The sequence below is a fragment of the Ascidia mentula genome, chromosome 7 (genome assembly GCF_947561715.1).
Source record: "Ascidia mentula chromosome 7, kaAscMent1.1, whole genome shotgun sequence".
In the NCBI taxonomy this organism is placed as follows: domain Eukaryota; kingdom Metazoa; phylum Chordata; class Ascidiacea; order Phlebobranchia; family Ascidiidae; genus Ascidia; species Ascidia mentula.
Window position 1 is genome coordinate 4,007,782 of NC_138572.1, and position 23,366 is coordinate 4,031,147.

The following is a 23,366-nucleotide window of genomic DNA, read 5'->3' on the forward strand; positions in this document are numbered from 1 at the left end:
AATTTCCGTTCTCTTGATATTGGTCAATATTGGCACCTATTGCGAGAACGCCGAGCAGAATTGTTTTAATAGGGAAGTTTTTCGCATGCCGACATTACGCCATTATGCTGCTGATTCGCTCAAAGCGGGTCGTCTTCAATGGGCGATTTGAAGGTCATCCGGCACCTTAATTTCAAATTTGTTAATTGCATGTTGTAGAGAATTAAATTTCCGTTCTCTTGACATTGGTCAATATTGGCACCTATTGCGAGAACGCCGAGCAGAATTGTTTTAATAGGGAAGTTTTTCGCATGCCGACATTACGCCATTATGCTGCTGATTCGCTCAAAGCGGGTCGTCTTCAATCGGCGATTTGAAGGTCATCCGGCACCTTAATTTCAAATTTGTTAATTGCATGTTGTAGAGCATTAAATTTCCGTTCCCTTGATATTGGTCAATATTGGCACCTATTGCAAGAACGCCGAGCAGAATTCTTTGTATTAGACTAGTTTTTCGCATGCCGCCATTATGCTGAATCGCAAAACCAGGCGATTTTTTTAATTCGCGATGTTTTTGATTGATACAGCTGCGGAAAGAGTTGTTTAAATGTTTTTTGAGGTTTGATCTGCTTGCTCATCTCTGTAATTTGATTCTAATCCAAAAAAAAACAATTTTTGAGTAAATGCCTGTTGTACCTTGTAGAATGTGGCAAATTTGCAAAATTATTCTGCCAGAATTCTGCCAGAATGAGGGTGGTTTACAATCATTGATGAACGTTCAACTTCACGCATGACTGACGCCAGCCTATTTGCTGAATCACGATCCCACAATTTGCGCTACTCAACGAAACAGTGTCGGTTTAATCATGTTGTCGAAAAAAGTCATATTTTTGATTTTGGCTGTACCTAGCGCTTATTATTGGATGAACTACATAAAAATTGGTCCTGTGTATCATTCCGAAAAGCGCTTGGATGGAAAAACAGTCTTGATTACTGGTAAATTTTGAGTTAAATAAGGCTACTGGTAAAGCAAACTTAGTTGAATGTAACAATGGGGTCAGGGACTCGATCAAGGTTATTTTCCGCGTCAATTGTTTTAATAGGTGGAAATGTTGGAATTGGAAAATCAGCTGCAATTCTGTTTGCAAAACGTGGTGCAAGAGTTATCATAGCATCAAGGAACTTTAAAAAATCAGAAAAAGCAAGAGATGACATTATTCAAGAGTCAAACAACAAAAATGTAAGTAGACTATTTTATACCTAAGAATAGTATAAACTTTCAGCACTTACAGTTGGAAATGTGCCATAAAATAAATAAAATTTGATGTTTTTGTGTTTACGCAAAATAGTGGTTTATGTATTTGTGATATGTGGAAAGGTTTTAAATTCAGGTGGTTGCTATGAAGCTGGATCTTGAAGATTTTTCTTCTATTCAATCATTCGTAAAAAAATTTAATGAGCAAGAGAAAAACCTTCACTACCTCATCAACAATGCTGGTACTGTTTGTTTTTGTGTGATCAAAACTCATTCATTACCAAATATTTTTGTGAAACAAACTTAAATAATAGATGTCAGGGATTTTGTTTTTATGTTTGGTGGTAAAAAATGCATTTTGTTGTTGTGGAGCACTTTAGGACCTTCTGCCTTACACTGTTGAGATAAATCGATGTTCAAAATTATTTTTGATGATTAAGAATCCTTTTTAAGGTATAGTTGTTGCGAAATTTCCTTGTACAACTACGTGGAAAATTGTATATATGAGTTGTGAGTAATGGCTTTTTATTAGCTCAATTTTATTAGGTGTGTTGTTGATACGAGGATTAACCAACTATGGGTACAATCGCATCATGGCAATAAACCACTTTGGTCCCTTTCTTCTCACTAATCTACTTATGGACAAAATGAAGAAACAATCGGAGACATCACCTGTTCGTATTATCAATTTAACATCTTCGGGTTACAGGTAAAATATCATTTTGACAATTTCTGACATGCCATATTTGCAAGCAATGGAGCCAATAATATGTTTCAAGCGAGTTGCAGACAGTCCACACTGTCACCAAGCTGATTTAATAAGATCTAATATATTGCAGCACTGTCTGCAGCTCATTTGCACCCTATTTGCACATAAATACTTCGTAGCATTGTTTTTAGATTTGGTGCCTTTAAATTTGAGATGATGCACCAGGATTCAGACAACTTGTACTCAGATTTTGAAATTTATGGGCAAAGTAAATTGGCCAACATTTACTTTACAACTGAGCTGAACAAGAGGTTGAAAGGCTTTGACATTACAACATATTCAGTACATCCAGGTGATTATTGTTTTGTATATTTGCCAATGAAATTTTACAAATTTTTTTGTTGCTGATGCTGCCAGGCCTACTACTTAGTAATTAAAAGCTCTTCTGTCAAATACTACTCAGTAATTAAAAGCTTTACCAAATTTTGTTTGTAATAAATGTCTTTAATGCAATCAGTGTTATTTTGAGTAACATCTTTAATTGCAGGCGCAGTCAAGTCTGAGCTGGGTGGACAAGAGATGGGCATATTTGCACGCTTGTTGCGAACTTTTGTTTTTTATTTTGCTGGAAGGTTAGTATCATGTGCTATTGCATTAGTAACATTGAAAGTTTCCGCTTTTGTCAAGTCAGGGTATTTATATAAGTGTGGCCACTTAAAATAAATGTTGTTTTACTAAATATTTTACAAAAATTAAATTACAAAAATGAAAAATTCTTCCAAGAAAAGGATTTTTTCCAAATAAGCTTTTGCATTTTTTTTATTTCATTCCCAGGGGAAAATTTAGGATATACTGTATTATAAAGTATCAATGTTTTATGTTCACTTTCAGGGAACCATTTTATGGAGCACAGACAATAATGTATTGCGCTCTTGATGACGATGTTACCCAGTTAAGTGGGGGATACTTTGTGGATATTGTGCACCAAGAGCTAGTGAGCTTTGCTAAGATTGAAGAAGTTGGCTCCAGGGTGTGGAAAGAGTCTGTTGATGTAACAAGAAAGTATTTGACCAGCGAGCTGTAAAACTCATCGGACTTACTGTTTCAAAAACGTTTTATTAACTGAAATGCTTGTTTTCTTGTCAATAAGAAAACAGGGCATTATAACGACTGTCTGAACTTGTTAAAGTTCCAAATTTTGTGCCAGGCTTTTGTCATATGAACATATAGATTAAAAATTAATTTTGTAAATTTTGTGCAAAATTAGGCACTTTCACAATGTGGCTTCAGCTCCTGTAGAAAGTTTCAAAGTGCCTAAATAAGCCAAACAGTAACCCAGTGCTTTTTTTAATGGCTATGGCTTTGCACTTTACATTGTGATTTTTTTTATATACTTATGCATGCTTTTTTTAATGTGTAAATATTTTCTTCAATTTAACAAAAAATACTGAAATGCGATTTCACCAGCTCCACCGAGATGTTGTGTTATTTGTGAGAAACGCACGTATCGTAATATGTATTTTAAAGGTTTTGCCTTCCAAGTAACTTTCAAATGTTTAAAATCGTTTAAATACTATAACATAACTTCAACATGCCAGAAGTTTGTTCTTTAATAAAGCCGTTAATTGTATGCTACCATTGGTATTCTATAAAACAATGAAAATCAATTAAAATTAACAAAATAATTTTTGTTTTTCGCATAATATCCCGCTTCAAAATTACCTAAGATAAAGTTTTGATGGACTGTGTGTTAATTTTTTGTTGTTTGTATTTACAATAACAATTATTAAATGTTTTTGTTATCCACTTCACGCATGACTAGCGCCATAATTTGCTTGGAAACACAAACTGCTGATTCATGTTGTCAAAGTTTAACACAGAAAGCAAAGTTGTAGATTCAAAGTCATGCTATCAAAAAAAATTATTATTCTTGCTTGTGCTGTACCAATTGCATATTATTGGTTTAAGTACATAAAAACTGGTCCTGTGTATCAATCTGAAAAACGCTTGGATGGAAAAACTGTCTTAGTAACTGGTCAGTAGAAGTACTGATTGATTTGAAATAGAGAAGACATTGTTTTCTGATTTAAGTTTTTGTAATAGGTGGCAATTCTGGAATTGGAAAATCGGTTGCAATTCTGTTTGCAAAACGTGGGGCGAAAGTTATCATAGCATCAAGAAACTTAAAAAAATCTGATAAAGCAAGAGATGACATTATTCAAGAGTCGAACAACAAAAATGTTGGTGGACTTCCACTTCTGTTTTCTATCTGAGAATAATTTTATGAGTAACACTAACATGAGTCAACATTCATCAAGTAAATTTTTGAAGTGTTTTGTATTAGAGATGTAGTATATGTTTCTGATTTTTGTTACATAGTCTATATTCAGGTGGTTGCTATGAAGCTGGATCTTGAAGACTTTTCTTCTATTCAATTATTTGTAAACGAATTTGATGAACAACAGAAAAACCTCCACTACCTCATTAATAATGCAGGTAAGATTTGCTTGTACACAAATCACAACAAAGTCATGGTCAAATATTTTTTGTGGAAGAGACTCATTGTTGATATCAGAGCGGTCAGTGTTAACACAGATCTTAGTCTTTTTGTACAAATTAAATAAATAATTTATCCTGGTGTTGAATCCTTGCTCAACTTTCTTGTTAATATTTATAATTGGATAAACTTTTTGAGCTGCAATTCTTTTTTATTCCACCACATGAAAATATTAATTTTAAGTGCTGTATTCACCATTGGTTTACTATTATTAGGTGTGATAAGGCTAAGGGGAATGACTGACTATGGATGCAATCGTGTCATTGCTATAAACCATTTTGGTCCCTTTCTTCTAACAAATTTGATACTGGATAAAATGAAGAAACAATCAGAGACATCACCTGTCCGTATTATCAATGTATCATCGGAATCTCACAGGTAAATACCACAAAATATTTTTTTACGCATTATATTTAAATTTGAGTACTTCACAATCAATGTTTTTAGATTCAGTGCATTTGAATTTGAAATGATGCACCAGGATTCAGACAGCATATTCACAGATTTAAAAATGTATGGACAAAGTAAACTGGCCAACATTTACTTTACCACTGAGCTGAACAAGAGGTTGAAAGGCTTTGATATCACAACATATTCAGTTCATCCAGGTAACGTTTTGTTATAGGTATTTTACTGATGACAAACTGGTTGAATGTGTTTTGCACTGTCTAACTCTAGCAATATCAATTGCATATTTCTGCACATATTTAAATGCAGGTACAATTAAGTCAGACATTGGTGAAAATAATGGACAAGAAATGGGCATAATTTTGCGGGTGTACCAGTTTTTTGCCTTGACCTTTGTTGCAAGGTTAGTATAACAAACAATTGCAGTTTTTGTCAAAAATGATCTTCATTAAAACAAGGCTTTGTTGCAATACGATTTTGAGAAATGAAAAAAATTCTCACTGTCATTCTGGGGGAGCATTAATAAGTTTTAACAAATGGTAATGTTTTCTGTTTATTTGAAAGGCAACCGTTTTATGGAGCACAGACAATAATGTATTGTGCTCTTGATGACAATGTTACTCAGTTAAGTGGAAAATACTTTGTGGAAGTCGCTCACAGGGAACTACAAAGCTTTGCGAAGATTGAAGAAGTTGGCTCCAGGTTATGGAAAGAGAGTGTTGATGTGACAAGAAAGTATTTGACCAGCGAGCTGTAAACTTTTGAGAGTCCAACTTACCTTTGTAAAATTAAGCTGAAATCATTACATCTACCTCATCTGTTGTTACCTCATCTAAGAGACATCAGGGCATTAAATGTCCCATTTTAAGTCTGTTTAAATTTTGTGTCATATAAGTACCAATTTTACATGTTGAAACTGCTGTGCACTAAGTTTGCTTGTAATTTGGAAGGATTGTGCCCCCTTACAGATTTGGTAAAAATTAAGTACAAAAGTGGAAGGGCAAACAGTAATTGTCTACTTTTTGGCCAAACTATGCAAATAACACACATTTCGCAATTTGAATCATGTTTTACTCTTTTCCATCATGATTTTTGTGAATATATTATTTAGTTAAAAAATAAATGGATTCCCACAATCCTACATGTGCACGAAACATGATTATCAGTGTGTGGAAAAAAAATATTTGAGCAGCAAGTTCCATTAGAAGGGGTGCAGTCAGTACAAACACTTTTGGCCGTACCAGTTTAGGGGGCTCATAAACACCATTTGCTTCGAAATTTAGTGATTTTTATCGTGAAGGGTTGATTCCACCTATTATTCAATGTGCCCAGCCTTATTAAAGGTCCTCCAGCGCTGCCACACGGATACCATTCGCTATGGCACCCGGCACGAAGCGCAATGTAAACAAAAATATGCTTATTCGTTTCCGTCGGTTGTCGTGAACGTGAAGAACCGGAAGATGTCTAAAAAGCTGATATTATTTGTTGTCGTTGCGGCATTTGCCTATTGGTTGCTAAACTACGTTAAAACTGGACCAATCTACAAATCAGATAAACGTTTAGATGGAAAAACTGTTTTAATTACAGGTTCGTGATTTACTGCTTGTTGTGAACCGTATGTGCTAACACTGCTAATTTATGAAAATATTTTTTATTGATGTGTATGCGCAACATACTAATGCAAATCATATCAAATGTATTTTGTGCAAAACGCAACTATGAACAGTATACAACAGAAATAAAATCACATGGGCACCGATATATAATGCGCAATTGTTTATACATATTATGCATTGATGTTTATTAGGAGGAAATGTGGGAATTGGGAAAGCAACTGCAATTGAATTTGCAAAACGTGGAGCAAAAGTTATTATTGCCTCCCGTAATCTTGAAAAATCTGAAGCAGCAAAAGAGGAAATTATCAGACAGTCTGAAAACAAAAATGTAAATTTGTTTTCAAAACCTGGTAGTGATTTTATTTAGCTTTGTATTCTCCTTGTTGTTTTAGACATATCTAGAATGCATTCTGTTTCCATTAGGTAAAGGCTATGAGGCTAGATCTGGGTGACTTTTCGGCTATTCAATCTTTTGTACAGGACTTTGACAAACAGGAAGAAAACCTCCACTTTCTCATTAATAATGCTGGTTGGTTGTGGTTTTTAATGAATGTGCAATTTTTTGTTTGATTTTCACTTAAGACTGGTTTCTTAAATGCAGCAGAATCTAACCCTCACTTTTGGGCAATGTCTTCAAACCAGGGACAATTCATATTGGGATATGAATGTATTTGTTCAATCTGAGATATTTTTTTTTGAACAATTATATTATTTTCACTCCCCTACTTTATAAAATTTATAATGGCAAAAACGCCTGTAATACAAATTTTTAATTAATTTTCTTGATCAAAATTACATGTTGCAACACTGCAGGTGCGCTAAGCGTTAGAGGGATGACTGACTATGGATACAACCAAGTTCTTGCAATAAACCACTTCGGCCCATTCCTTCTCACAAATTTGCTTCTGGATAAAATGAAGAAAGAATCAAAGTCATCACCTGTCCGTATTATCAATGTATCATCTGGAGCCTACCAGTGAGCTGGTTTATTTTTTAATGGACTGGATATAATTAAGTTTAATTAAAAGTATCAAAAACTAGTTTTTAAATGTAGTTGATTGTTTTTTAGAATTGGTGCATTTGATTTTGAGATGATGCATCAAGATTCTTCCAATATTTTCACTGATTTTCAAATTTATGGCCAAAGCAAACTGGCCAACATTTATTTTACAAAAGAATTAAACAAGCGACTGAAGGGCTTTGACATCACAACATATTCACTGCGGCCTGGTTCGTTGTTTAATACTTTAAAGCAATGAAATGTAGTGAGGTGAATGCTTATGTTTTGCAGGTTTAATCAAGTCAGATCTTGGGATAAATGAAGGGGTTACTTGGTATCTTTATCCTGTGCGGTATTTTTTGGAGTTGTTTATACTTAGGTTCGTGTTTTTAACTAAACAATAGAGATCTTGTACAAAGTTCTGTTTTGTACCAATATTATACACCTTAATTTTGAATTAATCACCAAGTCCCTTTATTGAGATGTGTTTTAAACATTCATAACTTACGTTCTATAATTTCTGCAAAATTTTATGATCTAATAAGACACAATACATGTCCCTATTTAAACTGCCAGTCACCTTAACCAATTTTTGACACTAAAAACACTTTTAGTATGGTATAAATCTACACACACAAACACAATTCATGCTTATGTTTTTTGAAACCAATGTGTTGCCACTTGCCACCTCATTTTAGTAACCATTTTACTACTCAAAATCCTGAATATTTGATCACTTTTTTACATTTTATACCTAATAAGTTTGCTGGTCATGTACTATATTCCTAATTGTTTTACAGAGAACCATTATATGGTGCGCAGACAACGATGTATTGTGCTCTTGATGACAACATTACTCATTTGAGTGGTGAATACTTTTCTGAGCTTGCACATTGTCAACTGAAAGATTTTGCAAACATTGAAGAAGTTGGTTCGAAGATTTGGGAAGAAAGTGTAGCAGTTACAGAAAATTATTTGGTCCAAAAGCTGTAAACAATAGTTTGTTACCAAATTTCAACAATTTTCTAATTTTTAATTTTCATGTGCAATCATTAAACTTATTTTTCCACCACTGTAATGTAATTTGTAAATTGTTCCTTACATGTATTCTTCCACATCAGTGATTTCATGAGCTACAGGCCTACAGCAATAGAGTGAGCTTCGACCATAGTATATTCTTGCATTAGTGTACTATGGTTGAAATGCATGTGTTATACAAACTGGTCAAAGATATGGACTGACATGAAATGCCAACGCAACAACGTTTGCCCTTGACATCGGTGCATTTTTTTGTAAACTATTAAAATACATAAAATGTTAAGAGCGATTGTGGCTTAAAAAGTTCTGTGCTACAGTTACCATCTGTACGGATGAGACCCCTACATGGTTATTGTGGCCCGTTTGCATATACATGAAATACATACACGATAAATACATATTTTGCTATACTGGGATTTCAATCCAGGTTATCCTGGGCAAGAATCCCAATCATGTGTTTTACTTGGTATATGTGTCGTGCGTCTTGACCGATAATCCTATTGCCCGACGTAAGGAATTTATTCCACTAGCGCAGTGATTTTTAACCGGTGTTCCGCGGAACACCAGTGCTCCGTGAATGATCATCAGGTGTTCCGCAAAAAAATTATTAGTTTGACTGATGTACTGTGGAACACGGGTCGAAAATCACTTTTTTCTGAAAGTAATCCTCCACTATCACCAATGTTCCAATGTTGTGAAACAATAAGATTCGATTTGAAATAAAAAGAATGTAATTGCGCGAGCCTGTTGCTGGATAAGTACTGTAAGGTTTGAACCTCACCAGCAAACCGTTGTATCCGAATAAACAGTTTATTATCAGGCTGTGGGAATAAATCCCAAGCCGGCGATTAGCTTGTAGAGTCTCAGTGATAATAGCAGTGTAACAGTAATACGAAGAACAAATCAAATGATGTTTATTTTTGCGACAAAAGCAACTACGCGACGAACAAAAAACAAGGAAATGAAATGGCATGGGCACCGATAAAACCATAAAGGTTATCAAGTCAGGCGCCCATGTAAAGGTGATTTCCTCACGGAGAATCACCGTCTGCCGTAGGATCGCAGCCAGTCGCACTGGGAGGTGATGGGTTGCGACAAGCTGCATGTTACGAAAGGTGGCCACCCAGGCGTGCTGGCCAAAGCAAAACCCATCGAAACGCAAACGCCAACTCGGTTCTCAGAACGTTTCCTTTGATCCACATCGACAAACCTTAACGTCCCGAGGACAGTCCAAACGTGGTGGTTTTCGTTGGAGATGGTCGGGATCGTATGGAGGTTGCGCTTGTTGAATCATCGTAGGTCTTGCTGATGATCAATCGCACGATGTGATGTTGGTGTGCAGCGCTCCTAGGTCTGAAACAACAACGGATCCTACGGCAGTAAATTGTTCATTTAGGCGTAGAGTGTACAGTGGAATATAGATAAAAACACAAATAAGTAGAACAAGTAGAATCGAATGGAATCAAATAGAATGAATTTACCGGTCTAAACTGGGCTTTTTAAAGCTCTCCATACTGAGCGCTGACTGGTCAATAATGTCATAAGCATAGGAGAACATTTTATGTGGTAAACAGGATGTTGAATGAATCACTTTACTCGAGAATATTCGATGGCTAAATCATTTGGGTCACATTATGGGATTATGCAGTCCTACATGTGCAAAGCTGCGCGCAAAACATTACGCAATTCAAGCACTGGTTTCTGTGACGTATGTTACAGTACAATGCCGCCTTACTTCCAACAATTTAGTGTTCCGCAAGATTATTTTGAAAAAAATAGTCTTCTGTGGCTCAAAAAGGTTAAAAAATACTGCTCTAGCGCTACTAAACGGATACTGTCCGCTAAGGCACATGTTACGAAACGCGATGTAAACAAAAATATGCTGATTCATCTCCGCCGGTTGCCTGAAAAACGTGAATAACATAATGTCTAAAAAGCTGGTATTATTTGTTGTCGTTACGGTATTTGCCTATTTGTGGCTTAACTACGTTAAAACTGGACCAATCTACAAATCAGATAAACGTTTAGATGGAAAAACTGTTTTAATTACAGGTACTTGTGATGTTAATTGATGACACATGCAATTCAGAAAATGATTTTTTGCACGAAAATAATAATTTTGCATGAAAAATATGAAGTATAAGATTACGTGAAAAGTGTGATAGTTGAAGCTTACTATGAGTTTTGTGTATTTCAGGAGGAAATGTGGGAATTGGTAAGACAGCTGCAATTGAGTTTGCTAAGCGTGGAGCAAAAGTCGTTATTGCTTCACGAAATCTTGAAAGATCTGAAAAGGCAAAGAAGGAAATCATTAGACTTTCAGAGAACAAAAATGTGAGCATATCTATGTTTTTGAAGCAGTGGTGCTGTGGAATTGCTATGATCGCATGTAGAATGTATTCTGTTTAGTGCTTTAATTGCAAACATATCAACCTTTAGGTGAAAGCCATGAAGCTAGACCTTGGTGATTTTTCTGCTATTCAAGCCTTTGTAAAGGATTTTGACAAGCAAGAAGAAAATCTTCACTATCTTATCAATAATGCAGGTTAGTTTTATTTTTAATGCTTCTAATAAACACAATGTATAGTGAAAATTGATTCCTTTATCAGTCATACACTTCAAAGATTGATACTTTATTACAACAATGCAGGTGTGCTAATGGTCAGAGGAATGACAGATTATGGATACAATCGCGTCATGGCAATAAACCACTTTGGTCCCTTTCTTCTCACAAATTTGCTACTGGACAAAATGAAGAAACAATCAGAGACATCGCCTGTCAGAATTATCAATTTATCATCTGCAGCCTACCAGTATGGCTCTTGAGTATTTTCATCAATAACAGTGAAATCGTTATAATGTGTTTTCACTGCAAAAAACAACGAAAATAGATTCTAAATGTGGATATTTTTCAGAATTGGTGCTTTCAATTTTGAAATGATGCATCAAGATTCTGAAGGCATCATTAAAGATTTTCAAATTTACGGTCAAAGCAAACTGGCCAACATTTATTTTACAAAAGAATTAAACAAGCGACTAAAGGGCTTTGACATCACAACATACTCCATGCACCCTGGTACAAACTGTGTCAAAGTTGACATTCACAACATTTATTTAATTGATATTCCTTCTAGGTTCAATCAAATCAGAATTGGGGAAAAGTGGATTTACTGGGTTTTCTGTGTTGCTTTACTGGACTTATCGAATTGCTGATTTATTTGTACTCAGGTTTGTGTTTTTTCTGGATAACAGGATATTTTCTGTTAATTATTTATCAATATTTTAGGTAATCAGCAGATTACCATTGTTTTATAAAATATACCAAAGTTTGTTGTTTGCCAGCAACCTTTTTTTGTCTGCATGTCACTTCAACCTGCTTGGAGTATGGATCAAACAAAAAAATATTTTTTTTCAATGCTCTTTTTAGTGATGTTTCAAACATTTTTGTGATGGTCTGCAAAAATGATTATGGTTAATTTTTTCTATCATGTACCACATTTCTATGTATTTTCATTTACAGGGAACCTATTTACGGCATTCAGACCATTATGTATTGTGCTCTCGATGACAACATTACTCATTTAAGTGGGGAGTATTTTGTTGATGTTGCTCATCAACAACTTAACAGTTTTGCATCCATTGAAGAAGTTGGCTCCAAGATTTGGAAAGAAAGTGTGCAAGTTACTAAGAGTTATTTGACCAAAGAACTGTAAACAATGTTTTTGGTTTTTAAACTGATTTGTTTCGTGTGATAACTATCATATAAATGATTCTTCCATCTCTTTTTGATGTATAAGCTATGCATTTAATAAATCTTGTTTTTTTTTCTTTTCACTGTCATGTAGTTTATGCGAACTGTATGTACATTTTCTGCCACACCCATTATTTAGTTTACCACTTTTGCCGTTCTTTATTGTGTTTCCCTAATTTGTGAGGTTACCAAAATATTTGGCCCTTGTGTTTCATATATCAAAAAGAGGACCCAATGTTTGACGGAAAGGAAACAAAATTGAAACATCATCTGAGGTAACATGCAAGCATTGGCGCATCCAGGCAGAGGCCAACGGAGCCATTACGCTTCCAAAATCTAAGTTAAACTGAAAAATGTACTGCTCTTCAGACAAGTCTCGCCGCATGGCAGTCGAGGCGTCGAACTAATACAGTACGTATATTTTATGCCACAAGAGCAGTACGTTTTTAAATTGCAATATGCCTGGCAGCAACAGGAATTAAACATTTGCATGTGTGGGATTTTCGAAATAATAAATTCGTGGCAAATTTTTATAAAAATAATTCTGCAATAAGCTTGCAAAATATTTCTCTGTTTGCATGCAAGGATATATGTTGTAACTGTTACGTCGGTACATTTCTTCGAATCAACGGTTTATCATCATTTGGTGGGCTAAAGACGACAAAACAACAAATAACTATTATCGTTTATTTCAAACACTACATTCTGAAACCCATCGCAACACAAATGCATAAATACTAACAGCTTTTCAAACATGCAGGTTGCATGCCAGAGAAATCCACATGTCTGCTTCAACATTTATTTTTACTTCCTCATCAGATAAATGTTCCACTTTCCATAAAGCCTTGAGTTCTCTGCGAAATTCTTCCCCGAGATCAACCGATTTAATGACGTCGTCCGTAATTTTGACGCCCGCACATTTGAGTTCATTAAGTTTCAAATCCAAGTGGTTTTGCAAACTATCCATCGATTTTAGATAACCCACAATGTTCTCCAATGTCCATTTGCGGTAGATTTTCACCTTGTCAGTATACGTTTTGTTTTGGGAAGGAGTTGCTTCGAAAATGTCGAGATATCTGTTAAAAGCTTTGCCATAGGCATCAGTGTCGTAAACACCTTTTCTTATGTATTCCACCAACATCTTGCTTCCTATTGCTCCCATTTCGACTTCGTTCCCATTCGGTAGCATTTCAGGTTCGAAACGATAAAGGCTAGGACACATAGAAGCCAGGCAACCATCAGTTTTGAGAACACGACGAGCTTCTTGAAAAAACTTTGGCAAATCAAACCAATGTGCGGCTGCATTTGATACGATGAGGTCAACACTATTATCATCGGCAGGTAAATTTTCTGCTGTTCCTTCGCAATATAACACGTTATCAAACTTATTTTGCTTTTTTGCCTCCAATATCTGGTTTGGACTAATGTCTATGCCTTCAACCAGTTCGAAGTGTGGCGCAAAATACATGGTTGACTGCCCACTCCCACAACCCACATCAATAAGCTTTTTGAAATAGTTTTCTGTCTCTGGAAGATTTCTTCGTTTTCTTAAATAATCCAAAATTTCCTTCACCACGTCTTCCGTGATGCCTGGACGGTATTTGATGTAAAGATCCGTGATATTCTTGCTTTCATAAAATCGCCGCATATTTTGACATTGGCCAATACAGCTGACAAAGGATTTTGATTAAAGATCTAAAAGATGTGTTGACAAGAATAACATTAAAGTGTGATGCACGGTCATGGCAACTTTGCGTAAAAACAAGGTTAACATCTACAACAAACATAGTCTATTTCTAAGGTTTTTCGGTTGAACGTCCACTTAAATAAGTAGAAAACTGCAATAAAAATAGCAGCAACTAACAAAAGTACAGGTGCAGAGATCAGACACAAAAATGCTGTGTGCAGACGCTTTTTTTGTCAATTTCGCTGCAGGCCTACTTGTAAGACATGACTGAATAGGCTTAATAATAATATTCCTTATGCGTCTTAAGCATATATGCTTGCACAGCTTTCTGTGCTACTGCAAACCACGTCGCCAAGTAGTTATGTTTAGGTGAATAGCACTTTTTGTTAACTTTTTCTCAACACTTTGTCAAGTATAAGTAAACACTCTGGGAAATTTAGTATTTAATGTAAAGATCTGTTATAGCCTTGTATAGTTTTTGTATAATAGCTGCATATTTCGACAGGGACTGCTGAACCGATATTGTCATACAGTTGTCTTCCGCGTGAAAATGTAGCTGCTTCAACAATTCAAACAACTACTTACGGCAAACACTATGCAGGTAAATAATATTTAGTTCAGTCTTGGCTTCAAGTTCAGATAGCGCAAAAAAGTTGCAGTAGGCTAAATTCTTTAGCTTATGCCGAAATTAGCTTGTTCAGCTTTAGTGGTTTTTCCGCTTCACGGCTGTCAATAGCCCTGTTTACATGGAAGATACACTGACCACATAACGGGGGCATCGACGCAAACCAGATTATGACGTCACAATCGCATTTAACAATGGACAAGGTTGTGCGTGCGTCAAATGTGCGTAAAGTGCGCTGTAGTCTGAAACGCGTCAACTGAACCGTGAATGTTTTGAAGAATATAATGTGGGTTGGGCCCAGATTTCAGTTATGGTGTAGCGTGGAAGCATTAAATACTCTAATGTGGGTTGGGCCCAGATTTCAGTTATGGTGTAGTCTGGAAGCATTAAATACTCTAATGTGGGTTGGGCCTAGATTTCAGTTATGGTGTAGTCTGGAAGCATTAAATACTCTAATGTGGGTCGGGCCTAGATTTCAGTTATGGTGTAGTCTGGAAGCATTAAATACTCTAATGTGGGTTGGGCCTAGATTTCAGTTATGGTGTAGTCTGGAAGCATTAAATACTCTAATGTGGGTTGGGCCTAGATTTCAGTTATGGTGTAGTCTGGAAGCATTAAATACTCTAATGTGGGTTGGGCCCAGATTTCAGTTATGGTGTAGCGTGGAAGCATTAAATACTCTAATGTGGGTTGGGCCCAGATTTCAGTTATGGTGTAGCGTGGAAGCATTAAATACTCTAATGTGGGTTGGGCCTAGATTTCAGTTATGGTGTAGTCTGGAAGCATTAAATACTCTAATGTGGGTTAGGGCCTAGATTTCAGTTATGGTGTAGTCTGGAAGCATTAAATACTCTAATGTGGGTTGGGCCTAGATTTCAGTTATGGTGTAGTCTGGAAGCATTAAATACTCTAATGTGGGTTGGGCCTGAATTTCAGTTATGGTGTAGTCTGGAAGCATTAAATACTCTAATGTGGGTTGGGCCCAGATTTCAGTTATGGTGTAGTGTGGAAGCATTAAATACTCTAATGTGGGTTGGGCCCAGATTTCAGTTATGGTGTAGCGTGGAAGCATTAAATACTCTAATGTGGGTTGGGCCCAGATTTCAGTTATGGTGTAGCGTGGAAGCATTAAATATTCTAATGTGGGTTGGGCCTAGATTTCAGTTATGGTGTAGCGTGGAAGCATTAAATACTCTAATGTGGGTTGGGCCTGAATTTCAGTTATGGTGTAGTCTGGAAGCATTAAATACTCTAATGTGGGTTGGGCCCAGATTTCAGTTATGGTGTAGCGTGGAAGCATTAAATACTCTAATGTGGGTTGGGCCCAGATTTCAGTTATGGTGTAGCGTGGAAGCATTAAATACTCTAATGTGGGTTGGGCCCAGATTTCAGTTATGGTGTAGCGTGGAAGCATTAAATACTCTAATGTGGGTTGGGCCTAGATTTCAGTTATGGTGTAGTCTGGAAGCATTAAATACTCTAATGTGGGTTAGGGCCTAGATTTCAGTTATGGTGTAGTCTGGAAGCATTAAATACTCTAATGTGGGTTGGGCCTAGATTTCAGTTATGGTGTAGTCTGGAAGCATTAAATACTCTAATGTGGGTTGGGCCTGAATTTCAGTTATGGTGTAGTCTGGAAGCATTAAATACTCTAATGTGGGTTGGGCCCAGATTTCAGTTATGGTGTAGCGTGGAAGCATTAAATATTCTAATGTGGGTTGGGCCTAGATTTCAGTTATGGTGTAGCGTGGAAGCATTAAATACTCTAATGTGGGTTGGGCCTGAATTTCAGTTATGGTGTAGTCTGGAAGCATTAAATACTCTAATGTGGGTTGGGCCCAGATTTCAGTTATGGTGTAGCGTGGAAGCATTAAATACTCTAATGTGGGTTGGGCCCAGATTTCAGTTATGGTGTAGTCTGGAAGCATTAAATACTCTAATGTGGGTTGGGCCCAGATTTCAGTTATGGTGTAGCGTGGAAGCATTAAATACTCTAATGTGGGTTGGGCCCAGATTTCAGTTATGGTGTAGCGTGGAAGCATTAAATATTCTAATGTGGGTTGGGCCTAGATTTCAGTTATGGTGTAGCGTGGAAGCATTAAATACTCTAATGTGGGTTGGGCCTGAATTTCAGTTATGGTGTAGTCTGGAAGCATTAAATACTCTAATGTGGGTTGGGCCCAGATTTCAGTTATGGTGTAGCGTGGAAGCATTAAATACTCTAATGTGGGTTGGGCCCAGATTTCAGTTATGGTGTAGTCTGGAAGCATTAAATACTCTAATGTGGGTTGGGCCCAGATTTCAGTTATGGTGTAGTCTGGAAGCATTAAATACTCTAATGTGGGTTGGGTCTATATTACAGTTATGGTGTAGTCTGGAAGCATTAAATACTCTAATGTATTTTAAAATAGAAATTACTTTAGTTTGGTTTATTTGTAGTGACCATTTCAATTGATTTTGTGCGAAAAGATGTTTTTTTGTGAAAGAAGTTTCAGTCTTTTGAAAGATGTTGTTGACTCTCATGAGTCTCGGCAATTTAGAAACTGTGTGCCAATGCCAAAAAATTTAATAATCTCTGAAGATATTGTTCAACATTGGTAAGATGTAAAACTTTTCTGAACACGTTTTGGTTGTATTATGGAAGTATTTCATTTGTGCTTTTATTTATTAGTGGTATGGATCCAAACATGAAGCAACAAATATGCTGCATCAATTCAAAAAGTCATGTGCACTAACTTTAAAGTCCCCGTTAATTAAATCACACGGTGAGTTTTGTTGTTTGTGGGTGCTTGTTTTCACGATGGTACTGTTTTTTTTTTCGAAACCTCTTTTTACGTTTAAAGATGCATGTAAAAGCTCAGTGCATTGGAATGATGCTACCATACCATACATTATTACACGTTCAGAGTGCTTTGAATCACTTTGGCATTTTGACCGCCAATCTGAACCAAACAAACTATATCAATATGTAATAACCATCTTTGATGTTTTGGTGTTTGCAAAGTTTGAAGGCTTAGTAAGTATACATTTAAATGTTATTAACTATCATTACATTAATGTCTTGGGCACAGAACAAGCTATCAAAATACAATCTTGAAAAGGCAAGCAAAACAATAAAAGAAAGCCTTAATAGCCAAGGTGCAGATTTACAACAGGAAGAGAGATATTTTGTGAAGTTTGTGAAGAATGAATTCACTTGTTTAAGTAAAATGGTTAGTAAATTGTATAGCTTAACACAATGCTTTGTGCATATGTGTGGTTGTTTACTTTAGCAAAATATAACAGAAGCAGCAAAGGAGAACAGCAAACAAAATTTGCAGGTAATATATAACTGGTAATTGGTGCAGTGTATAAATTTAAGTTTAGAGTAAATCCAACAATTGTTGCAGTGGGCTTGTTCAATGACTCAGGCAAATGATTTAGTTGAGAAATTTGAAATCTCCACATTGACAAAGTTCATTCAGTTCTCGAAGAATTCATTTGGTATGATAAAAAAGGCATGCTTTTTAGCTCAGTTTTTACTTATTAAAAGAAAGTTCTGTGGCAACACGCATGTTTTCCCTGGCCTAGTTCTGACCACGCCGCATGTTTCCTAAAATTCAATACTGGAACACTAGACGGAAAGGATGCAGGCGGAGCTAAGCCTTCCTGCAGAGTTCAAACCAAGCTGCTGATACCCTGCTGGACAACCACGTTTTTCCTGAATGTTTGTTATAAAACGCCCTCGTAGTAATTGTTCGCTCTCTCAGTCGCTCGTATTCTCTCGGCCTTGTCGTTATTCTTGCCATCGCGCTGTAAACGTTCGCACGTTCTTTTAATAGTTAAATTCGCTGCAATTCAGTCACGTGTTAAACGCGCTTGAAACAACGTGACTGAATTGCAGCGAATTTAACTATTAAAAGAACATGCGAACGTTTACAGCGCGATGGCAAGAATAACGATTTTTTTTTATTTTTTTTTTTCACATTTGTGATTTTTTTTAGATATTTTAAAAGGTCGCTTGCATTGGGACAGTACATCCACTCCCTACATCATAGTGCAAACAAAGGTCTTGGAATGCCAACATTCTAAAGATCGCAACAAGATTAAAAATGAAAGGCGTCATGTTGCACCACCTACACATGTAAGTGACTTTATGTTTTCTATGATAAAATATTGAAACCCCTTTGATCAGTTGCAAGATCATCCAAATCCTTGCAAAAAACATTTGTGTATTCAAGGGACCAAAAAAACTAACTGCAAGGCAAAAATCTTTGCAGAATCTGCAGTGTTAAAGCTTTGTAACAATTTTGTTTTATCAATCAAGAATCATACAGGAATATCCATTTTTTTTTAATCCAATGTAAACAATATACGAAGTGAAAATATTTTGTAGTATGACGACAGACACTACCATATCCATAGTATGATATAAAATAATTTCATTTTTGGGAAGAAGTAAAAAGGACCACACAAAATGGACTTTAAAGGCTTAACAGTAATTCTTACCTTATTCAAATTATACTTAATTTCCACAGATGTAATATTCCAACAGAAGCATTGCAGATGTTCAGCTGAAATTCAAGTAGCATTTAAAATTGTTTTTTTTTTAATAAAATCATAATAAACCTTTTGATTTGTGTCTTCTGTTTGATTTGTCGCTTCAAATGTCATTTGTCTTTTGTTGAAACCAACATAGTCAAAATAGAATGACCTAAATTATGTTAATGGATCTAAACACATTGGCAACATGCTTCATTCTGATGGTCTGAGCTTGTGCAAAGTAAGCCAAGCAAAACCAAAATATAATAGTTCCAGTCATACACCAACCCACAGAGTATAAAGTTATTATGCTACACTATAACTGAAATCTGGGCCCAACCAGCATTAGAGTATTTAATGCTTCCACGCTACACCATCACTGAAATCTGGGCCAAAACCACATTAGAGTATTTAATGCTTCCAGACTACACCATAACTGAAATCTAGGCCCAACCCACATTACAGTATTTAATGCTTCCACGCTACACCATAACTGAAATCTGGGCCCAACCCACATTAGAGTATTTAATGCTTCCAGACTACACCATAACTGAAATCTGGGCCCAACCCACATTAGAGTATTTAATGCTTCCACGCTACACCATCACTGAAATCTAGGCCCAACCCACATTAGAGTATTTAATGCTTCCACGCTACACCATCACTGAAATCTGGGCCCAACCCACATTACAGTATTTAATGCTTCCACGCTACACCATAACTGAAATCTGGGCCCAACCCACATTAGAGTATTTAATGCTTCCACGCTACACCATCACTGAAATCTGGGCCCAACCCACATTAGAGTATTTAATGCTTCCATGCTACACCATAACTGAAATCTGGGCCCAACCCACATTAGAGTATTTAATGCTTCCACGCTACACCATCACTGAAATCTAGGCCCAACCCACATTAGAGTATTTAATGCTTCCACGCTACACCATCACTGAAATCTGGGCCCAACCCACATTAGAGTATTTAATGCTTCCACGCTACACCATCACTGAAATCTAGGCCCAACCCACATTAGAGTATTTAATGCTTCCACGCTACACCATAACTGAAATCTGGGCCCAACCCACATTAGAGTATTCAATGCTTCCACGCTACATCTTCACTGAAATCTAGGCCCAACCCACATTAGAGTATTTAATGCTTCCACGCTACACCATAACTGAAATCTGGACCCAACCCACATTAGAGTATTTAATGCTTCCAGACTACACCATAACTGAAATCTGGACCCAACCCACATTAGAGTATTCAATGCTTCCACGCTACATCTTCACTGAAATCTAGGCCCAACCCACATTAGAGTATTTAATGCTTCCACGCTACACCATAACTGAAATCTGGACCCAACCCACATTAGAGTATTTAATGCTTCCAGACTACACCATAACTGAAATCTGGACCCAACCCACATTAGAGTATTTAATGCTTCCAGACTACACCATAACTGAAATCTAGGCCCAACCCACATTAGAGTATTTAATGCTTCCACGCTACACCATAACTGAAATCTGGGCCCAACCCACATTAGAGTATTTAATGCTTCCAGACTACACCATAACTGAAATCTGGGCCCAACCCACATTAGAGTATTTAATGCTTCCACACTACACCATAACTGAAATCTGGGCCCAACCCACATTAGAGTATTTAATGCTTCCACACTACACCATAACTGAAATCTGGGCCCAACCCACATTAGAGTATTTAATGCTTCCACGCTACACCATAACTGAAATCTGGGCCCAACCCACATTATATTCTTCAAAACATTCACGGTTCAGTTGACGTGTTTCAGACTACAGCGCACTTTACGCACATTTGACGCACGCACAACCTTGTCCATTGTTAAATGCGATTGTGACGTCATAATCTGGTTTGTGTCGATGCCCCCGTTATGTGGTCAGTGTATCTTCCGTCAATTCCGTTGTTTCCAAGCTATGATTTCTATGGTGCCATGCCCTTATATGGGGTGCTATGCCCATATATGGGGATTCTTCAAGCGCCTGTCCTCTACTCACAATAATTTTAATTTGTAAAAGCAATTCATATCTATATTAAGGAGGTGCTTAACTGCCCTTTTCTTACATAATAGGTTGATTAACGCAAAGGTTTCACGCACACAATTAATAAACACGGTTTCATATTTGTATTATGATTTCTATGGTGCCATGCTACGATTCCTTTCACTTTCAGGCTTCCAAACAAACATTTTGAATCACATTTTTAACACATTTGTTAAACACACAACTTCAATCTTTGTTACCTACGTTTGGTGCTGCATAACTACTCTATTTTAACTTAATAGTTGAGATAATAACAGCCGCATTACTAATACAATCACGAAATGTTGGTGCCATGCTAGGACTTTTTTTACTTTCAAGCCGACAAACATCATTTCTAATCATATTTTTAACATATCTGTGACACATATCTTTTATCTTTGTACATCTGTGTTTGGTGCTGCACAAATACTCTATTTTAACACAACAGTTAAGCGTAATGCGGTGCCATGCTATAGATTCTTTTCAGGTATTGCATATGCTTCTGGTCACAGTTGCAAGTGTATTTATCATTAATTACACAACTTATTAGTGCATCTATCTGCTTAGTGCTGAATAACTGCTCTTTTCTGACACTACACTTTGGCAAATAACAACTGCATTATTAACATTATCCACAAATACGGTGTCACATTGGTCCCATGCTGGTGCCGTGTTGGTGCCATGTTGGTGACATGTGTGCCACGCTGGTGCCACGTTGGTGCCATGCTGGTGCCATCCGTGCCATTTTGGTGCCACGTGGGACAAATTAGGTGCCATGTAGGTGCCACGTGGGACAAATTTGGTGCCATGCGTGCCATTCATTCATTCATTCATTGGTTTATTTTTGCCCAAAGTATTTCAGTTTAAAAGGATGGGGAATGCGAGAGTATGGGCAGGGGGACGCTGGATGAACCATGTTGGTGCCACGTGGCCCGTGCCATTTTTTGGTTACGAACCCGCCTCTAGTTGGGCGAACTAGCTTCCGAACCCACCCCTATTAAGCTAGTTCGCCGAAACCGCTTCCGAACTAGCTTGGGCTGTGATGCGTATCGCTTTTTCTGATAATGGCGGGAAGCGGGTAAGAAGCGTGCCGCGAACCCGCTTTAGACGTCCATGTAAACAGGGCTAATGTATAGCAGTCAGTTGCGCTTGTGTAATGACCCATACTCTCCGGGTTCATTCGTTCATTCATTGGTTTATTTTTGCCCAAAATATTTCTGTATAAAAAGATGGGGAATGCGAGAGTATGTGCAGGGGGACGCTGGATTAACCTTCAGGTTTTCGGTGCCAAGCGTCACCCTTGGTCTAATTACTTAACAACACAAGATGAAAAATGAAAAACGAAAACATAAAGATAAAGAAAACACAAAAATTGTGCAAAAGAGAACAATGAAAATAAGGAATTTTTTACAATAAGGAAATGTAAAGACGTTGTAGAAAACATAAATAGTAAATAACGAGAAAAAAACAATCAAACAAACTACTTCAGTTACGCATGAGTACGGACAGATGCGTGCATGCTCTAGCGGCAGAAAAAAAAGCACGTGGGTCGCACATGTGCACGTGTTTGTCAACATTAAACATACTTTCAGTTGTATAGTTGCAAAAGATGTTGTTTGTAGTGTTTTTTTAAAGCAAATTTTCCAGAGTTTTTCATTTTTTTTGGCAATTCATTCCAAATTTTGGGACCTTGGTACAGCAGCGTATTCTGGGCAAATGGAGACTTCATTATTGGAATAACATAATTTGAGCCATCTGCATGTCTAGTGAAATGGGAGTGTTTGTGCCATGGCTGAGTAAAAAAATTATTGAAAAACAAAGGTAATTGATTAAAGTAATGCTTGTGCATAATTTGAGCTGTTTTTAGTTTAACAATTTCAGAAAGTTTTAAAATTTCAAGGGTTTTGTATATGGGTGTAACATGACATGTTGCCTTGTTAAAGGTTGCAGTGCGAAGAATATTATTATGTACAAAATTTAAGTGGTGAAAGGCCTTTGCATTTCCAAAACCCCAACAGGTGATTGCATATTGTAACTTCGAGTAGACACAGCTATAATAGGCAACCATAAGTGTTTGTAGTTTTACCCATTTCCTTAATTTATACATTACACCACAGAATTGTGCCAGGGAAGTCTCCAAATGTTGAATGTGACTGGTCCA

The 23,366-nt window shown here is 36.7% G+C and overlaps 5 protein-coding genes and 1 long non-coding RNA gene across 7 annotated transcripts; 4 read left to right on the forward strand and 2 right to left on the reverse strand.

Moving 5' to 3' along the window:
* Positions 1 to 804: 804 nt before the first annotated feature.
* LOC145908725 (retinol dehydrogenase 12-like) lies at positions 805 to 3,577 on the forward strand. Its single transcript, XM_082996053.1, has 7 exons — positions 805 to 974; positions 1,082 to 1,218; positions 1,370 to 1,475; positions 1,780 to 1,942; positions 2,134 to 2,294; positions 2,490 to 2,574; positions 2,834 to 3,577. The coding sequence occupies exons 1-7, from the start codon at positions 845 to 847 to the stop codon at positions 3,024 to 3,026; spliced, it is 975 nt and encodes a 324-aa protein (XP_082852179.1). The 5' UTR covers positions 805 to 844; the 3' UTR covers positions 3,027 to 3,577.
* A 136-nt stretch (positions 3,578 to 3,713) lies between these two features.
* Positions 3,714 to 6,035, forward strand: LOC145908724 (retinol dehydrogenase 11-like). 2 transcript variants are annotated; one of them, XM_082996051.1, is made up of 7 exons: positions 3,714 to 3,977; positions 4,046 to 4,182; positions 4,333 to 4,438; positions 4,715 to 4,877; positions 4,947 to 5,107; positions 5,217 to 5,310; positions 5,472 to 6,035. In XM_082996051.1, the coding sequence occupies exons 1-7, from the start codon at positions 3,848 to 3,850 to the stop codon at positions 5,662 to 5,664; spliced, it is 984 nt and encodes a 327-aa protein (XP_082852177.1). In that variant the 5' UTR covers positions 3,714 to 3,847; the 3' UTR covers positions 5,665 to 6,035. The 2 variants fall into 2 exon arrangements, with proteins under 2 accessions (XP_082852177.1, XP_082852178.1); XM_082996052.1 differs by lacking the exon at positions 3,714 to 3,977 and having other exon boundaries at positions 4,144 to 4,259; positions 4,322 to 4,438.
* A 181-nt stretch (positions 6,036 to 6,216) lies between these two features.
* On the forward strand, positions 6,217 to 9,236 carry LOC145908720 (retinol dehydrogenase 11-like). The gene is made up of 7 exons (XM_082996048.1): positions 6,217 to 6,494; positions 6,715 to 6,851; positions 6,947 to 7,052; positions 7,337 to 7,499; positions 7,593 to 7,753; positions 7,815 to 7,902; positions 8,324 to 9,236. The coding sequence occupies exons 1-7, from the start codon at positions 6,230 to 6,232 to the stop codon at positions 8,514 to 8,516; spliced, it is 1,113 nt and encodes a 370-aa protein (XP_082852174.1). The 5' UTR covers positions 6,217 to 6,229; the 3' UTR covers positions 8,517 to 9,236.
* A 228-nt stretch (positions 9,237 to 9,464) lies between these two features.
* LOC145908349 (retinol dehydrogenase 11-like) lies at positions 9,465 to 12,625 on the forward strand. The gene is made up of 7 exons (XM_082995609.1): positions 9,465 to 10,613; positions 10,759 to 10,895; positions 11,001 to 11,106; positions 11,212 to 11,374; positions 11,477 to 11,637; positions 11,696 to 11,789; positions 12,082 to 12,625. The coding sequence occupies exons 1-7, from the start codon at positions 10,487 to 10,489 to the stop codon at positions 12,272 to 12,274; spliced, it is 981 nt and encodes a 326-aa protein (XP_082851735.1). The 5' UTR covers positions 9,465 to 10,486; the 3' UTR covers positions 12,275 to 12,625.
* On the reverse strand, positions 10,487 to 19,338 carry LOC145908350 (uncharacterized). Its single transcript, XR_014402981.1, has 3 exons — positions 19,233 to 19,338; positions 19,113 to 19,177; positions 10,487 to 10,848 (listed from the first exon to the last, which is right to left on the reverse strand). It is a non-coding gene; the product is annotated as an uncharacterized LOC145908350 (long non-coding RNA).
* LOC145908968 (putative methyltransferase DDB_G0268948) lies at positions 12,999 to 13,999 on the reverse strand. Its single transcript, XM_082996286.1, has one exon. It carries the CDS (start codon positions 13,958 to 13,960, stop codon positions 13,061 to 13,063), a length of 900 nt encoding a protein of 299 aa, XP_082852412.1. The 5' UTR covers positions 13,961 to 13,999; the 3' UTR covers positions 12,999 to 13,060.
* Positions 19,339 to 23,366: the final 4,028 nt, after the last annotated feature.

Excerpts from the sequence above, each read along its gene's own strand:
- LOC145908968 (XM_082996286.1), bottom strand. The coding sequence starts at position 13,960 with ATGCGGCGATTTTATGAAAGCAAGAATATCACGGATCTTTACATCAAA.
- LOC145908724 (XM_082996051.1), top strand. The coding sequence starts at position 3,848 with ATGCTATCAAAAAAAATTATTATTCTTGCTTGTGCTGTACCAATTGCA. Across the intron at positions 3,978-4,045 it reads AAAAACTGTCTTAGTAACTG|GTGGCAATTCTGGAATTGGA; the intron begins GTCAGTAGAAGT and ends TTTTTGTAATAG. Across the intron at positions 5,108-5,216 it reads AACATATTCAGTTCATCCAG|GTACAATTAAGTCAGACATT; the intron begins GTAACGTTTTGT and ends ATTTAAATGCAG.
- LOC145908349 (XM_082995609.1), top strand. The coding sequence starts at position 10,487 with ATGTCTAAAAAGCTGGTATTATTTGTTGTCGTTACGGTATTTGCCTAT. Across the intron at positions 10,614-10,758 it reads AAAAACTGTTTTAATTACAG|GAGGAAATGTGGGAATTGGT; the intron begins GTACTTGTGATG and ends TGTGTATTTCAG. Across the intron at positions 11,107-11,211 it reads CTATCTTATCAATAATGCAG|GTGTGCTAATGGTCAGAGGA; the intron begins GTTAGTTTTATT and ends ACAACAATGCAG.
- LOC145908720 (XM_082996048.1), top strand. The coding sequence starts at position 6,230 with ATGTGCCCAGCCTTATTAAAGGTCCTCCAGCGCTGCCACACGGATACC. Across the intron at positions 6,852-6,946 it reads GACAGTCTGAAAACAAAAAT|GTAAAGGCTATGAGGCTAGA; the intron begins GTAAATTTGTTT and ends TGTTTCCATTAG. Across the intron at positions 7,053-7,336 it reads CTTTCTCATTAATAATGCTG|GTGCGCTAAGCGTTAGAGGG; the intron begins GTTGGTTGTGGT and ends GCAACACTGCAG.
- LOC145908725 (XM_082996053.1), top strand. The coding sequence starts at position 845 with ATGTTGTCGAAAAAAGTCATATTTTTGATTTTGGCTGTACCTAGCGCT. Across the intron at positions 1,219-1,369 it reads AAGAGTCAAACAACAAAAAT|GTGGTTGCTATGAAGCTGGA; the intron begins GTAAGTAGACTA and ends TTTTAAATTCAG. Across the intron at positions 1,943-2,133 it reads TTAACATCTTCGGGTTACAG|ATTTGGTGCCTTTAAATTTG; the intron begins GTAAAATATCAT and ends CATTGTTTTTAG.